The sequence below is a fragment of the Crocodylus porosus genome, unplaced genomic scaffold, assembly GCF_001723895.1.
Source record: "Crocodylus porosus isolate Cpor-Errol unplaced genomic scaffold, CroPor_comp1, whole genome shotgun sequence".
Classification (NCBI taxonomy): Eukaryota; Metazoa; Chordata; order Crocodylia; family Crocodylidae; genus Crocodylus; species Crocodylus porosus.
This window is the reverse complement of record NW_017728921.1, coordinates 27,043,613-27,060,657: the sequence shown is the minus strand read 5'-3', so window position 1 is coordinate 27,060,657 and position 17,045 is coordinate 27,043,613. Positions and strand designations below refer to the sequence as shown.

The window sequence follows — 17,045 nt, the reverse complement described above, 5'->3', positions numbered from 1 at the left end:
CCTGCTACTGTTTGCGCTTCTCCTCCCTCCTCTCCCACAGCTGGTCAGACGCAAAGCCGGCAGTGTGGAAAAGTGAAGGTAGTTGGGTATGGGGAAGCAGCGCATGGCGGCAATGGAAAGTGATGGATGGCAGCGGTGGCCCCATGCCACTGCTTCCCAAGTACCCCCACTTCTCCATGCCATTGCTGCCTACCCCCTAAGTACCTCCAGGGGTACACATCCCCCTGGTTGACAACCCCTGGCATAAACCATTGATTTTACGAATGCTCATCAGCTGATATAGTGTTTCAGGAATATGTAATGTTGCAGTTGCTGCTACTTTCTGTCTACAGTACTGTTTGATTTTTCTTGAAGGTGAAAGCGGAGGTACCCACAACTCTGTCAGCCATTCAGCTACACAGGAAGGGACGGTCACTGTGCACAGCCCAAAAAAGTCAGGGAAGATGCCTCTAAAATTCCACAGTCATATGGTCCACAGAGTCTGGAAGGAATGCATCCTCAACAGGGCACAGTCTAAGTAAGAGGATGTTTATGGCTGTTTTGTTTGCAAACAATAGTATAACTGTCTTGTTTAAACACTTTTGTCTTTGACCTTACATAATGTTACCTCACTGTGTGCATTACTCTTATAGCTCTGTAATCATAATGAAAATTTGAGGTAACATTAACAAACACAATTTTAGAGTTGTTTTAGCTTGAAAAATATTAACAGTAATAGTGATTACACGTGCACTTAGTTTGGTCCGTTTCATTTGTGGCTCTTTGAGAACCAAATTCTGTGTCAGTTACACACACGTGCTCTCATTGACTGCAGAGATACTAGGTCACATAAGACTTTCTTGGCTTGGAAGGTAGATGATCTAAGGACAAATAACCTTCTAAGTTTATATTTATAAGGTTATACTTATTTATAGATGTAAACATTTGGAAGGATATATTTACATTTGGCAACTCATAACTCAGACTGCCAAGGGCATGGAAGTGCATTGTTATTAGTGCTTTTCATTTCTAGAGGTTTAAATTATCCTGCTCTGGCATGATGTACAGATGTTCCAAGAAGATTTTGTCTTTTCATTATCTCCATGTTATTTCCTCATTGGACCTTTCAATACATATTTCCAGATGCAATTTTAATTGGTACCTCTATTACCTGCCCTTAGACATTTGTGCACAAACTCCAGATACAAGCTTTGTGATACTCAGGTAATACTTCCATGTAAAAATTAAGTGCTAAGTTTTCAGGTTTGGCTCAGATAGAAACTAGTTTCAAGTGCAGAATTATTTTGGTGCATCACGTTGCACTTGTCAGTGTTGAATCCCATCCTATTCTCATCCACCCACCCCTGTAAGCTGTCTAGGTCCGATTGCAGCCTATTCCTTCCTTCTAGCATGCCCACATCCCCCCACATCTTAGTGTCATCAGCAAATTTGAACAGGGTGCTTTTTATATTTAAAGTATAAAATAAATATACTTTATTTCCCTTAGGAGAAGTCAGATTGCTACTCCAAATATGGAGGAAGAAGTTCCTAGCAACACGGTTTCTTGGGATTTTGTGGATCCGGTCCAAAGAGTCAGTTGTTCTTGTTCCAGGTGGGTAGCAAAGAGAATTAATGTGTCAGTCTGAAAGAAGACTGCTGAGTTCATGGACAGTATAAACTTGGACACGGTCACTATGCAGCAAGCAGACATATTATTTAAAATATAGGGCCAGATTCTCAAATGATACACTCAGCCTAATGCCAGTGAAGTTAGTGGTATTGTGCCAATTGATATCAGCTGAGGATCTGGCCTATTATCTAATTCTTTGTGGCAAAAAAAGAGACAAGAATGTAATTAACTCTTGTCACCAGTGTAGAATGTAATGATTTCTTCTTATACGACTATAACTTTTTAATAAAGATTGTCTCATTTTTAAATGGGGTCCATTGCATTTTCTGGAGCATTTTTCTTGTGTAAAAGAAAATATAAATAGTGGGAATCTGAAAAAGCAAAAAAATAATTGCCTGCTCACTTTTACAGTATTTAAGACCTTTCCTTTTAACTTTGAGTAGTATTTGGCAGAATTTTTGCAGATGACGTTATTAGTATAAAAACAATGCTTAGTGATTTTATTAACATTTGACAAAATAATACTTTTTAATTGTAGTGAATTGATAACAGATTTAAGGAGCATAATTACTGTTTATGAAATCATTCGATTAATTAGCCCAAACAGAACACCTGAAAGCATTTTGGCAAGAAATTCTTGCCCAAGCTCATATGGTGCACAGAGAAAGTACAGAAGTCTACAAAGAGAACTTTCTAGCTGGTAGATTATAGGAATGTATGCAATGTGATGAGTTGTAGGAACATATGTATATGGAACTATATAGCTCTTTTGCTGATTTAAAGTTAACTTCACAATTTATAATCCTGAGTGTGAGAGATGATCATGAAAATAAGGATAGAGCTACTAATTACCACTGAAATATAGGATGTTCCCTTATATAAATGAAAAGTTAAATTGATCTGTCAGACAGTTTCTTAAGTTAGCTATAGTTTGTCTTGTCTTGATAATTTATCTTGCCTGTCTGATCACAGACGTTTAAAATGTTACTTTACAATATACTGAACTGTAAATTGAAATTATGAACTTTTTATCAAGTAATTTATACTTCATTATGCTATTAGTATTGTTTTTAATTATGCAGTATAATTGTTCTTTTATCTCCCTATGAACGGGTGCGTCTACTCACTTCCCTTTCATCACATTGTAATCACCACAACCTCTGCCTCATTTTTACTCTCTCTTGCCTGCCATATCTTGATGTTACGCTATTTTTTGGGAGGATGGATGGTGTCTAGAGTGATGGTCAGACTGATGAGGGTCTTCTGCAGGGCTCCACCATCCCTACACCTTGCCCCTTTCCTCTCAGGCGACTACTCCTTCTCTTCTGACAATGAGTGTGAGTCACTGGGTCTCGGCTTCTCCCCAGCCCACTTCAGTTACCGACTCCACAAGGAGTTGGTGGCCGTCCTCTCTAGACGGGTCTCCGTCTAATGTTCCAGTGTAACTTGTGGCCATCTTCTTTCTCACTGGGATTGGTAGATCCTGGGTGGGTGAGAGCTCTACCTGCCAGTCTCCAAGATCCTCAACTAGGCAGCTTAATAGCTCCCAGATGTATGTCCTATAACTTAATTAACTGTAACTTAGGTGCCATGGGGATTTAACTTTCCCCTGCTCTCTCTCCCTTGTCTGGGAGTGATGAATAATAAATAAAAGAAAACAGGCTCTCATTCCCTTGTTTGTATTACTTTCTCGGGAAGAAAAAAACTTGGAACCTGCATTTGGAGGTCCAGCTTAGCTCCCTGTAGTTGGTCTGAACTTGGTGACCGTTTATGCAGTCCCTGCAGGCAAATCTCTCCTTTGCCTGAGCTATCTGGGTTCCCCAAAGCTAACCCCGCATCTGGTGTCAGTTTGTGCCTTTTCTTCCAGTGGGCTCACCAGCATTTCACAATGTACTGTCTCTGTATGTCCCCATCCCTCTGACTTGTGGATCCACCCACAGCTGCTCCGCTGGCTGGCATTATTTATCTTGTTCAATGGATCGGGTTGGAGGCTCACTCATGGTTGCGCTATCCCGGAGTCCCATGAGGGTTCAGATGGCTGGGTCTCTGTTGCAGTGGAGTCCTCTTCCCAGTCATGCTGCACTGGCATTTTTCCCTTAGATGCCAAACACCAAACCTCTCTTAGCATCCTCCTCTTAGACTCCATGGGTTTCCTCTGGGCCAGTCAGCACCGACTCCCGAGGCATATGTTCTCTGGACCTGGTGTGCTGCTTCAGTTTTCTCCCTGGAACTCTTTTTGGCATGTTGGGGAAGTGTGACCCATCCGTACCCCACTGGGTGGGTTCCCCTTCCTCCAGTGTTCTTCTTTGGTGTGCTGAGAAGTGTGCCTTGTCCAAACTCCGCCGGATGAGTTTTCCCCCTGGAGCTTGTTCCCAGTGTATGGGGGAAGCACAGCTCACCTGAGCCCCGCTGAGTGAGTTCCCTGCCCTCAGATGTCCTTCTTTGGTGTGCAGGGGGGCATGGCTTCCCTGGACCCCACTGGGTAAGTTTCCCACCAGCCCAATACCTCCTTCAGGGAACTAGCAACAGCTGCATGCCAACCCTTGCCACACTCCTGATTTTTTTTTTTTTAATTTGTTTGTAACCTGACATTGTTGCTATATATAGTAACTATAGAAAGAGTTCCATGGATATAGGTTGTAGCTGTGTTGGTCTAAGGACATAGGCAGACAGATTTTCTTTGGGTAAATCTGGTATCTTTTATTAGAGCAATTCAAATAGTTGGAAAAATTCTTCTTTGCAAACTTTCAGGTACCCTTCATCAGGCTGAGGAAGTGTCTGCAGATGGTCTGTGAAGAGCACAGACCATCTGCAGATGCTTCCTCTGTTTTTCCAGCTATTTGAGTTGGTCTAATAAAAGATATCAGATTTACCCAAAGAACCTTGTCTGCCTACAGAAAGAGTGGTGTTTTTGGGTAGATACGCTGGGCTTCATTTCATATAAGCCAACAACCAGTAATCTACACTAGAACCTTGTTGTGGGCAAGTACTTGGCAAAGTTGCTTACACTATTCATTAAGTGCATTTCCATCCTAATCTTCAGTATCCTTACTATCCCATCTCTGAACTAGGTGATACAGCCAACTGTCCATATGTTTATAATAGTCTTGTCATCAAGTGCATATCAAAAGCAGCCAAAAAGCATTAGCTTCTTTTAAAATTTGCTTTGATTCTATTTAACCAAAGTGTCCAGAGGGAAGATCCTAGTGTATTAACCCATGGTATGATCTACTGATGCTCTAAGCTGTAGTATCAGAGAGGTTGTCATGTCATGCACAGGTATCTGTCTCAAGGTCTTCTTGATTGCCTGGGGGATTATAATGAAAACACCATTTTGTGGCTGCAATCTCTAGCATATTGAATTACATTCTTGTCCTTCACGTTTTAAAAGATACTGGACTTGCTGTAACAAATCATGTCTTAAATGTTATGATATTACTAAATAAGGCATAGCTGTATTAGGGTTTTTTGTTTGTTTTTTTAAAGTTCTTTTAAAAATATTTGTTCTTGCCTTATGTATCAATTGTTGAGCACTTCTTGTTTGGCATGAGTCATATCCCTTTCCTTCACATGGTCTGGAGGAAAAATTTCATGAAAGCAACCTGCTGTGCATTGCATCTGTGAGCACAGTGAAAATACAAAATCCTCTGTCATTCCTAACACATGCTCAAAATCTGCAAGAAATGTCACTTTGCTTCACAAAGGTCCTTGCTGGTTCTAAAAAGGATAGCTTTGCAATAGCAAAAAGCAACAGTGCTTTGCTTATTTTCATATTATCTTCTATCTAAGGATTTCTGAGTGTTAAAAACCTAAATACGTTTTCCTGGGATACTGCCCTGTGAAACAATGGCATTATCCCCATCTTGGGTATGTTGTCAAGGATGACTGATTCAGAGAGGCTAACAAACCTGCCCATGATCACTCTGCAGTTTGTGATAGGGTCAGGAATAGAGCCAGGATTTCTTATTTTGTTTTTGCAGTATTAGATCCTAGTCTCTCCATTCATGTGATGACTTGTTCCTCTCTTCTTTCAGGCACAAGCTTTTCAAACAGCGGTGTGCTACTGGCACCAGCCGCCCCCCAACGATATCACAGCCAGGATTCAGTGTGGGATCCTCCTCCACGTCTGCTTCCTTGCCACCTCCTGCCTCTTCTAAGCACAAAATAACAGAAAGACAGGAAAAAGGAGACAAGCTGCAAAAAAGGCCTATGATGCCATTTCACCATCGGCCATCTGTGACTGAAGAACTATGCATGGAGCAGGATGCATCAGGACAGAAACTGGGGTTGGCAGGGATGGAGACCTCTTTGGAAGTTCCAAACTCCAGAAAATATGAGAAGCAGCTATCTATCCCCACTGGAAATCCAAGCAAACAAATGAATCTGAATCCCATGGATTCACCCCATTCCCCCACCTCCCCTCTGCCTCCTACACTTAGTCCCCAGCCAAGAGGGCAGGAAGCAGAGAATTTGGACCCACCATCAGTACCTGTGAATCCAGCACTCTATGGAAATGGGTTAGAGCTCCAGCCATTGCCCAGTCTAGACGATAGGACAATTCTTGTTGGTCAGAGGCTACCTCTGATGGCAGAGGTCAGTGAGACAGCATTATATTGTGGGATAGTTCATAACAGTGAGTCATCTGATAAATGGCGGAGCTATGTTCTCCCATCAAGTGAAGATCCAGAATTCAGGCTACCAGATCTCCCACGTGAGAGATGTGATGCAAAGATGGAAGTAAATTCAGACAGTACTGCACTGAAAAGGTAAAAACAATATCTAGTTACCAGTGTCTTACCAAATTTCAATTAGTGTTGAATTCTACATTTAGTGGTAGCCACATGGGATATGAAAGCCTTTGGGACTGCTTTAGTATAACTGACAACAGAACATAGTTCAGGGGGATTGTATATGGTAGTGATACACAGTAGAAAACTAACTGTATTTTAAATGACAGTTCCTCATATAACTTTTATACCACTAACTACATTAAACTTCTGCAGATGATGCATGATATCAGTATAGCCTCAGTGATGTCGTATGTTGTCAGTGTTGGTAAACACATAGATGGAATTATAATCTGGTTTCTCTTTATCACTTGTAGTTTTGTGCTGGACAATATCAGTGATGTAATAGATATTCAAAACTACATTAATTCATCTTTTTCAAAAATAATGGTGCCCTTGGAGTCTTGCCTCTTGAATTTGGTGATTTTTTTTTTTCCTAATGTAATGCATTCCAAAAGTTTCATTAATTAATGCTGGATTTCAACGAGAAGGATAGGACTCTCCCTGTTATAACATTGTATTTCCTAATTTTAATTTGCCCAGTTCTGTAGACTTTAAAATTGTACTCATAAATTTATTCGTATTGTATTCATAAAACCTAATCAGTACACTGTGGAGTTGTATAGTTCCTTTGTAATGGAATCAATATTGTCAGTAAGTACCTGATCTTGCACCATTAGAGTGAATGAAGGTTATCTTCTTAATTTCAGTGGGCACAAGATCAAGACTGAGCTATAGCATATTTCCTTTCCTGTGCATGCACAAAAGCAAATATATAATATACATTTGGGAGGTTTTTTACTTAGAAAAAGTAAATGGCACGTGTCTCCCTTGACAAAGAATATTTGCTATATAAGCAGCTTTTAATGGTCAAGCATTTTTAGTTGCTTGCCTTCAAAAGCATTAAAATGTTTTTGATTTTGAAGTAACAGTCTCCTTTTCCTCTTACCTGAGAGTATAAATTAATTTTGTGCAAATTAAAAAAACAAACAAATTTGGGCAGTGTGGAAAGTGTCAGAGCGTTTCATAAAAGATAACTATAGAAACATTTTTAAAGTTATTACAAAGTTAGCTCCAGCAGTCACAACTGTAAATGAGATAACAGGCAAATATTGCTGTATTTACTCAAATATAAGAAGATCCCTCCCCACATTCATAAATTTTCCATATATAGAATCTAATTATTGGAGATTTGCCTTGAATTTGTCACCCTTCCACTGATATATCTTATAACTGTATCTCTAACAAACTGTCTTGTGACTGCTGTGTTTCACATCATTCTTAGCCTCATTACAAAGACCGCACTGCACACCCTTTTTCCTGCACACTTGCACGTCCATCACCATTGCCTTGAAACAGTCAGAGTTGTGCAAAGGACTACCTCAGTCCCCTCCCACATCCCAAATCCCCCTTCTCTTTGTTCAGTCCTTTCACTCATTGCCATCATCCTCATTACTCTCTTTGAAAAGTCTATGCCAGTCCCCTTTCTTCCATATGATGCCCACCATCTCTTTCTTGTCCTCCTCTACTGTCTTCCTGTAGTAGCAGTGCATCTCACTCAGGCTCACTCTGATGCAGACCTCAGCTGTGAGGTTTGTGTGCCTGTTTGTAGTAAGTTCCTGGTCTTCCACAGGGCTTTCTGAAGCAAGAGATGAATTCATCAAAGTGGGCTGTCAGACCCATACTGCTTAGTCAAGTCAAGTTCCCTTGCAGAACCACCTCTCTGGTCAGGGTTATGAACCCTGTCATTACCAGGAAGAATATGTGAACACTCTCTCTCTTTCTCTCTCTCTCTTTTTTTTTTTTTTTAAGGATTTTTTTTTCAAGTCCGTATGCATGATGTTAGTCCAAAGCCAAAAGGCTCATGTTTGACCTTACAGTTCATAGGGATGGGCGCCAGCAGAGTCTACAGCATTTCAAGCCATGGTGACCCCACAGCTCAGCATTGCTCACTGTGTGGGTGTACATCAGATACCACCCCCCACAAAGGATCCATGTGCTAATTAACCCCCCACTAATAACTGGAACCAAGCGTTCTTGTCACGAGTCCTGGGATCCTTCAAAAATGTATATTTAAATGAGGCTGGGGCAGCCTGGTACAAGTTCCACCTCGTGGAGGATATGGCCACGCTAATCATATGCAACAGATTGAGAGAGGAAACAAGAATGACTGAAAATGGGAAAGAGGCACAGCTCAGCTGTGGGAGTGAAGAAGAAATTGAAATGTATTAAGTGTATTGGCTCACCATGACTTGAAAAAGAGTTGGCACTGAGGGGTTCTCCATGCAATGGACTTTACCATATATCTTACTCAGGTGGGATGTCCTTCTGATAGGTTCCTATCAGCATATTAGACTTTTTGACTAAGATCAGCATTTTTGGCACCAAAGGTAGGATTTTAGGGCTGGCTCTAGCTCTCCTGATGCTGGCCTGGTATTGCAGTGCTTCCCTGCAGAGAGAACACCTACCTGGATTTTTTTAAGGGCCATAAATAAATAATGTACCCATCAGTATGTTTGCTCCGTATGGGCCATGTGTTTTATACTTAATGCTCAGTGTTGGCTGCACTTTATCGGATTCATAGTTAGTTTACAATACTGAGCACATGCTGCTTTTGGCAGCAGTTTAATGATAGACAATGTATTTAATGAGGTTTCCTTGTATGCGGTTGTAAGACACAGGTCTTTTCCCCTCATGCTGATTGGAGAAAACCTTGTCTTATATTTGAGTAAATATGGTGCACAAACTCAGTCTCTTTCATTGGCTTAACAGAAAAGTTGACAGTGCAGTGAGCAAGTGTTTAATGTTAGAAGGAAAAAAAATGTTTCAGGTATTTCAAACCAGACAGAGAAAAACATAAAAGTCACTGTATTCATAAGAAAATCTGCAATGTTGCTACTTTTGTCTTAGTAAAAAAAAGTGCGTGTTCTTTTAATAGTGATTTTTTTGTTTGTTTTTTGGGGTTTTTTTATGTTTAACTTTTCAGACTCTTAGCGCAACCTAATAAACGGTTTAAAATTTTGGAAGACGTCAAACCAGGGCAGACAGTGAACTATCTTGACCCCTTGCCTCTAATACAGCAACCTGGAGAAGGGTTAGGAGATGCTAGTGATCCTTATACTTTTGAAGATGGTGATATAAAGTACAGCTTCACTGGCACTAAAAAATGCAAACTTGGAACAGATAAAGATCCTCTGAAAAAGAATAAGGTACTGTATCAGACCAGAGTGTTGTTATTACTGGTATTGTTGTTGTTTGTAATAGTATAATAGCACCTGGTGTGCTGTAGTAATTCATAAGATGATGCAGATCTCTGTTCAAGAGAACAATAATAAGATCCATCTTTTAGAACTTATTGGGCGCATCCAGATGAGAGTGCACATGTCTCTTGCAGCATCTCAAACCCCTTGAGATGCTGCAAGAGGCACATGCGGAAATAAAAAAACATTCCCCATGCTGCAGATCTACAGTGCAGGGGCAATATCCCCCCACACAATACTCCCAAGGCTGGAGACAAGCAGGAGAATGAGCAGGAGGCTGGAGACAAGCCCCTGGAAATGAGCTTCGAGACTTCTCATGCTGTCTCCAGCCTCCTGCTCATTCTTCTGCTCAATTTCAGTCCCTGGAGGCCGGAGATGATCAGGAGAATGAGCAGGGCCTGGAGACCAGTGGAGGGTTGCAGGGGAGCTGTAGCCCCTGGTGGGGGCTGCAACCCTGCAGGCAGGGTAGTTTATATGCTGTGTGTCGGGGGCTTTTCCCTGTGGGAGACAGGGGCCCATCCCTCCTAAGCAGCCCCCACATTCACAGTTCCCACACACTGACCAGCATCCCTCCACCCCACATTCCCCCATCACACAGCCACCATGCAATAAGGAAACCAGGAGCAAACAGTAAAACATATAGACACTTAGGATTTATTTTATTGTGATGCTAGAGACACTGGTAGGCTTCCAAATTGCTTTAACATTTTAAATATAGCAATAAAACGTTACCCATCTGATCACTCCCTCTCTTTTGTTCTAATTGTGGAAAAATATGGATTTTAGGGTGTTTTAAAAAGTGAATTTGGGATGCTGTTTCAGAAGGCTAGCTGACCCAAGGGGCCAGTGTCCCCAGATACTAAGTGGCTGGGCCTCAGAAGCTCCTGAGGGCAAGTAGTCCTGAGTTGCTGGCCAGGGCAGGTTTTTATACTGCTCTAGCTCCCCCTGGTTGCAGATCCAGGAGGAGCCAGCCAGTGTTATTTTGCCCCAAGTGGCACAGTTTGCTCCACAACAAAGTGGAGGCAAAAAGCTCCGGCTCAGATTTGCACTGCATCTATTTGAGCTGCTGCAAGCGCATGTACTTGCACATATGGACGCGCCCATTTAATTCACACCTCATTATGCATATAGGAAAATATATGTCTCCATCTGATGTGGTTGAGTTGGTAGTTCCTGACTTAATCCTTCTGACTTAATCCTGTTTAAATTGTGTTAAAATGATGATGTTATAGTTATGTTTCATACTTACATATTTTAATTTTGACCATCAGCAAAACACAGTCAAACAGAATAAAATAAAGGACCAAAGCTTTTAATTTCCATATAGTCTTATGGCTCTAATTATAGAGAAGGAATTTGCGGCATTTTTTTAAGGTATTATCTGCTACAGCTGACACATTCAGCTTGCTGCAGAACACAGGTCTCTCTATCCCCAATCATCATCTTTGCCTTGGGCAAGACCATCCAGCCGTCTGTTGAATGGGTTTGTAATATCGATATTATGTTGGTTTTGACATCTCCTCGCAGCTTTTCTTCCACATGAGAGAGAATGATGTGATCACTATTCTGGGGCCATCTGCCTTCACACCTGCAGGAAATTTCTCCTTCCCGGTGCATCTTACTCTTTGTAATCCTCTCTCATTGTCTGACTGTTCACTTCATTCATTTCATTGTTTCTGTAGGTAATTCCTTCACCATGGTTAAAATTTTTGGATGCATATATTCTATGCAAATGGAACAGTCTTACCTTCTTTAGCTACCCAAAAAGATGGATATTGATGGATCATTTGTAAATGTTGGAATATTATTTCATGTTTTTCCTAATATGGAAGATTCATATATGAATGTTCTTGTCTTCCTCCCCACCCCTCCCCATTTTTAAAGGCTTTTTGCACTCTTCAAAGAAAAGGCCTGATAACACTAAGTAACATTCAAAATAGAAGAGACAAGAATAGGGCTTTTTTTTCTTATAAACCTATTATATGCTCAGTATGTGACATGCAGCATGTTGTGTCTTCCAATTCTTGGCTCTCTGCACAGAGACCACTTATGCAGGATTGTGCAGTGGATTTGTGATATGGCCATTTGACCATTGACGGTAAGTGTTTAGTTTATAATAAAGACAGAAAGCAGTAGTAGTGAACTGTAAGTCTCAAGCTTTATTCAGTCCATCTCATTTTTCTTTTCTCCTGTGTTTTCCAATGTTTTTGCATATAAATAATCAAATTTCTGTGTGTGTGTCTGGATTCCGTATGTAGTCAGAAGATGGAATTGGTACCAAGGAGATCCCCACACCTGGTCATTCCACACCGGTGCCTGATGGGAAAGATGCCATGTCTATTTTCAGTTCTGCTCCTAAAGCAGGTGGGTGCTGGTTTTTTTAATATTTCTGCTTAAAAGAAAGCCATTCTTCTTACCATTTTAAATTGCAGAAGAGATTCATATTCCAAAAGCTTTAATGCAGGATGAAAAATATTTGTGTTGACCTATTACAAGAGGCAGGAAGAATAAAAGCCATCTAACAAATTAATACATTTCATTTTATTTATAGTTAGCCTTGTTCTTTTTACTGTAAAAAAAGAAAAGAAAGCAACTTGGAGTTCAGTAAAGTCTATCAGTATGGAAATGTATTATTTTATGGGTAGTCTTCAGTATTTGACTTCCATTTGACCTACATATTAAGTCTAAGTACTCGAATATTACTTCTAGAGTTAATCTCAGAGCACAAAATTGATTTCTATGATTCTTGTCTCTCTCCCGGCTAAAGTGAGGTGTGAAGTTAAAAAGAAGTGTTTTTTCCCTCCACTTTTGGGTTCTTGCTGTTTCTCAAGCTTTTTGTTTCAACCCTTTTCCACAGATACCCGGCAGGATGGTGCTGCAGGCCGAGTTGGCTCTGGGAGCCTCACACAGGTGACAGATCTGGCTCCATCACTTCATGATTTAGATAACATCTTTGATAATTCTGATGAAGATGAGCTGGGCGTAAGTCTGGGGGGCTGCATTAAGCACTTTGAATAACAACAGCTAAAGAAAAATGCTGTTGGGATAAAAGAAGGAAGCAGTCTTTGCATGGGGATGATGGAGGGAGTTATTAGGTAAACAGACCGACATTTACAGTGGGAAGAGATGACAGCAACCAGAAAACAAATTGTTTAAGAAGCTCCCTCACACAGGAAAGTATCCGTGCATTAAAATTCAGCAACATTTGTAGTCAGATCATTTAGATAGCAGTATGGCAAATTTTGCTACCCGTAAACATTGCAGAGAGAGATTACAGGAATATTTGCCGAGACAAAATACTGTATTTTTGGACTGAGTAGTTTTTATCTGAAGACACTTCAGGCTTGCATCCTCAGCTATGTTGTTCATGTGTTTGTGCACAGTAGAAAAGATCTTAGCTCCACCACCTGAGAATCTGTTCCTCTGTTTTACTCAAGACACCACAGGAAAAAGTGAAATCATCTTTACTTTGTTCCAGTTATTCCTTGAAGCAGGAGTGTTGTCATCCCCCCCACCCCCCGTATTCCTTGTACAAAAGTAAAGTGGTTAATAAAAGGAATATGATAACTGGGTTGTTATGAAAGGTAAAAGAACATAAAGTTACACTGATCACTTGAAAAATCAAAATTATAATGAAAGACAGAGTTAAGAATAATTACTGCCTTAAAATGTAATCTAATTTAGTCATAATGGCACAGAAGCTGATCCTGAGCTTACTAGAGGTAAGTGGGATGTTCTGAAAGTCTTTTGCCCCCTTTTCTGAAGTCCTTTTCTTTTAAAAGCAGGGTTTATTTACCACCTTCTTGTCATGCTTCACTTTTCCTCTTGCACCCTTAGTCCTGAATGACATAGCTGAATATACAGATAAAAGTGAGTGCTCTCCTGCCTGTTGGCCCTTCTTTCCTGCCATGATGCATTGGTATTTTCAGTAGTGCTTTCAGAGATGCCAATGAGTGTTGTGCAGAAGTAAAATAGCAGCCTTCAAAAATCATGCAAAGCTTTTGATGTGGAAGCATCTGCTTCTTCAAATATTTAAAGCTTTGCCAGGCCTAGTTGGAACTGAAAAGCTGGAGAACAAGCAGAAATGAGTTACATTTATTTTAACTGCTGTCAGCCATCTTTCTGCAAGTGACTGCAAAGTGAACTCTAATCAGTGTTGAATTCCCCTTTTTTTTTACCATTATATGAGAAAATTACAAGGTCTCTCACCCATTTCACTTCAGCTACAGTGGCTATTGAACCAACCAATTATAGAGGACTTTGCTGTTAAATTCCATATTAGTGCCATTTCTCTTAATATCTGACTTGGGTGGTCCAAATCTGAATTTTAACCTGTCTTAAAGATTTCTGTTATCTCTTAGCCTGTGCCCTGTGGTCTGTGGCCCATGTCCTTCGTGTATGCTCTAGTATTCTGTACTCTGCTACAACAGAGGTAGCACGCGCTCATTAGAGAACTTTATTCTCAGGGTTTTACTGACATGTTCAAATAGAGAAGCAAATAGAATAGTCTTGTTAATACCAAGTTAATTGTATGTGATCATTTTATGTTAGACACCTAAAGCTTGAGATATGTGACTTACCTATTAAAGTTGAAAGAAAGATAAAAATAAAATCCAATTGCATAAAAATAAGTACTTAATAAAACAATACAGAATGGAAGATAATAAAATCCTTCAACTAATGCTAATGTGGTTTCAGAAATCTTAATACCTTATTAGATTCTGATGTCTTTGTTCTTTTTTCAATGCATTTCATGAATGTCTGGTATTTAGGCTGTATCACCAGCTCTGCGATCATCAAAAATGCCTGCAGTGGGGACTGAGGAACGCCCTTTGGGGAAGGATGGGAGAACAGCAGTACCTTACCCACCAAGTATGTTGTGCGCAGTTTTGTTCAGAGCTAATATATCTTCCTAAGTACACTATATCCCTATTTTTTGTCATGTTAGTCCTAGGGGTAAGACCCAGTATGTGCCATTGTTTCTGTACTTACTGGAGGCTACCCTTAAATGAAGGCAACAGAATTTTAATCAATTGCCCCAGAGGAAAGTTTGAATGGCAGCAGGTAAATATTTTTAAAATTTATCTCCCACGATCCAAGATGCCATTAGCTTGATATTTCCACCTTTGATTAGAAACACAGAAGGAAGTTGTTACATACCTCTATGTGGAAGCTAACCCAGTGTCCTCATTGTATTGTTTATCCTTAATTAGGAGTTGCACCATTACCGTGTCATTATTTTTAAAACAGAATCATGCTAAATTTAGTAACCATCCAGAATTTAGAGCTGAGACTTCCCGCTCCCCCCCCCCCCCCAACTATTACGGTGAGGTCTAGCTGGAAAGTAATTATATTTAATGTAAGATGACTTAATTCTGAAGCCACCCTCAGTTTAAATCTGGGCATGGAATACTTAATGTAATTGAAGTGGTGGCTTCTAGTTGAAAGTGCACTGTAAATTTTAAAGAGACATTCACAATAGGAGATATGCTTCTTGTTCAGCTCAGATAACTCTGCCTTTAGTACTCTTTGATAAGAACTCAGTTTTGCACATGAAATCAGTAGAAGCTTATGGATGTGTAACAACTTAAGATTGGGGCTTAGTGTACTGAGAACTTAATATAGATATTAAAATCACAATATTTTTTTTCATGAAGATTGTTCCAGCTACTACAGGGAACAGTAGGTTTTACACTGAAGTCTATGGGTGTTTCTGTCCATCATTCATGTAGATGTCGTTTCTTTTTAATTATTATTTGTGTGTGTGCATGAGGTGGGGGGGAATAACTTTTGGTGCAATACTAAGAATCCAAATTGTGAATGACATTCTTTGGCTCAGAAGACAGAAAAAACTAGTTTGACTGTGTGGCTACTCTAAGCAGAAGTCAAATTTCTTTGTAAATCATTTGTTAATGTCTGCTCATTAACTTCAGCTTGTAATGAGAACAAATTGAGGGGAAAAACCATGGTGTCACAGGGATGAGTCAGAGAGTTTTATGGATCCATAAAAGTAGTCCTGATTTACTCAAATGTAGAAGTATGAAGTGTAGAGAGATTGGATTTTGACAGCTTTAGTAGATCCATAGCTTTCTAAAATATGCAAAGCTTTCTCAAGTATGACACATATGAAAATGAATAATGGTGGCCAGCCAGTTTCTTTAGCTTTTTTTTAATTAAGCATTTTTCTTTTTCTTTTTTTTTATAAATCTGCACTGCAGAATTTTGTAAAATGGAACTCAAAGGTATAGGTGTATGGCATAATACAGGCAGACAAGATTCTGTAGGGAAATAGTTGGAAAAATTATTCTTCAAAAGCTTTTGGGTACAAACAACCTTCGAAGCAAAGAAGAATTTTTCCAACTATTTTAGTTGGTCTAGTAAAAGATATCAAGTTTACCCAAATAACCTTGTCTGCCTATGGCCTTAAACCAGCATGGCATAACACAGGTCATATACCCCTGGCATAACACAGGTCAGTTTGGAATAAACTAACTAGATATATTTGCATTTTCTTCTCTTCATCTACTCTCCATCATGCTTTGACACTAGCTGCTGAAACATGACAACATCTGTGAGAAACTAAAATGAATGACACACCATAGTAAAGGCCTGCTGACTTAGTCATTTTAGCACTGCTCATAAGCAACTCCTTTTTTTCCTGCTTCTTGAAGAGCACAACGTTGCAGATCAACCTCATGGAATGATTTCAGTTAGCATTAGAGCCGGGCAGGACATTGTTTTCCCATCTTACAATTTTTTTTTTTGAAGTTCACATTTTTTCCATTCCATATTAGGAAAAATTGGATCCTTTTGAACCTGTTTGTTGGAGAGGGAAGAAAAGAAGAGAGTATTCTGATAATCAGTGGTTAGGGTACTGTCCCCAGGTATAGGAGACCAGGTATAAATCCCTTGACCAAATTCAGACAAAAGATTTTAACCTCAGTCTTTCATATACTTGATGAGTTCTGTAGCTACCAGGATATTAGCTATTTTGGGGTTAGCCTGTCAGTTTCCTTTTAGAGTTGTTCCACTTTGTATAAATCAGAAGCGTCACAGCTTGGATCCAGTGGGCTGGATCCAAGTCATAGGCTAGGGACAGACATTACAAATAAAGTAGTTTAAGAGATCAGAAACTGGTTTAAACCTGTAACAGAACAGATGTTCAATGCACATAAACCAGTTTAAAAATGGCTGAAACAAGTTTGAGATGCATCTGGTTGATGTAGTATCAGACTTAATTGCTTTGGGTCAAAGTGGTTTACACAATGTCTGTCCCAGACCCCTTCCTGATTTAAGTTAAATCAGAGTCCCCCAGCATCCTGGCATGCTCTCTGGGATGGGCAGGGGCTCTCTGCTCCAGAGAGCTGGGCTGGCCCCTCCCCTCTTCTC

The 17,045-nt window shown here is 40.0% G+C and overlaps 1 protein-coding gene across 1 annotated transcript in view; it reads left to right on the top strand.

Annotated features, from left to right (window-relative positions):
• The window catches only part of MED13L (mediator complex subunit 13 like), a 418,263-nt gene that overhangs the window by 334,594 nt on the left and 66,624 nt on the right, over window positions 1-17,045 (top strand). Inside the window, exons 8-14 of the mRNA XM_019539346.1 lie at window positions 355-517; window positions 1,487-1,591; window positions 5,644-6,375; window positions 9,383-9,605; window positions 11,915-12,020; window positions 12,514-12,638; window positions 14,429-14,528. Of these exons, the coding sequence (XP_019394891.1) occupies window positions 355-517; window positions 1,487-1,591; window positions 5,644-6,375; window positions 9,383-9,605; window positions 11,915-12,020; window positions 12,514-12,638; window positions 14,429-14,528 (1,554 nt within the window). The remainder of the gene's footprint in view (window positions 1-354; window positions 518-1,486; window positions 1,592-5,643; window positions 6,376-9,382; window positions 9,606-11,914; window positions 12,021-12,513; window positions 12,639-14,428; window positions 14,529-17,045) is intronic.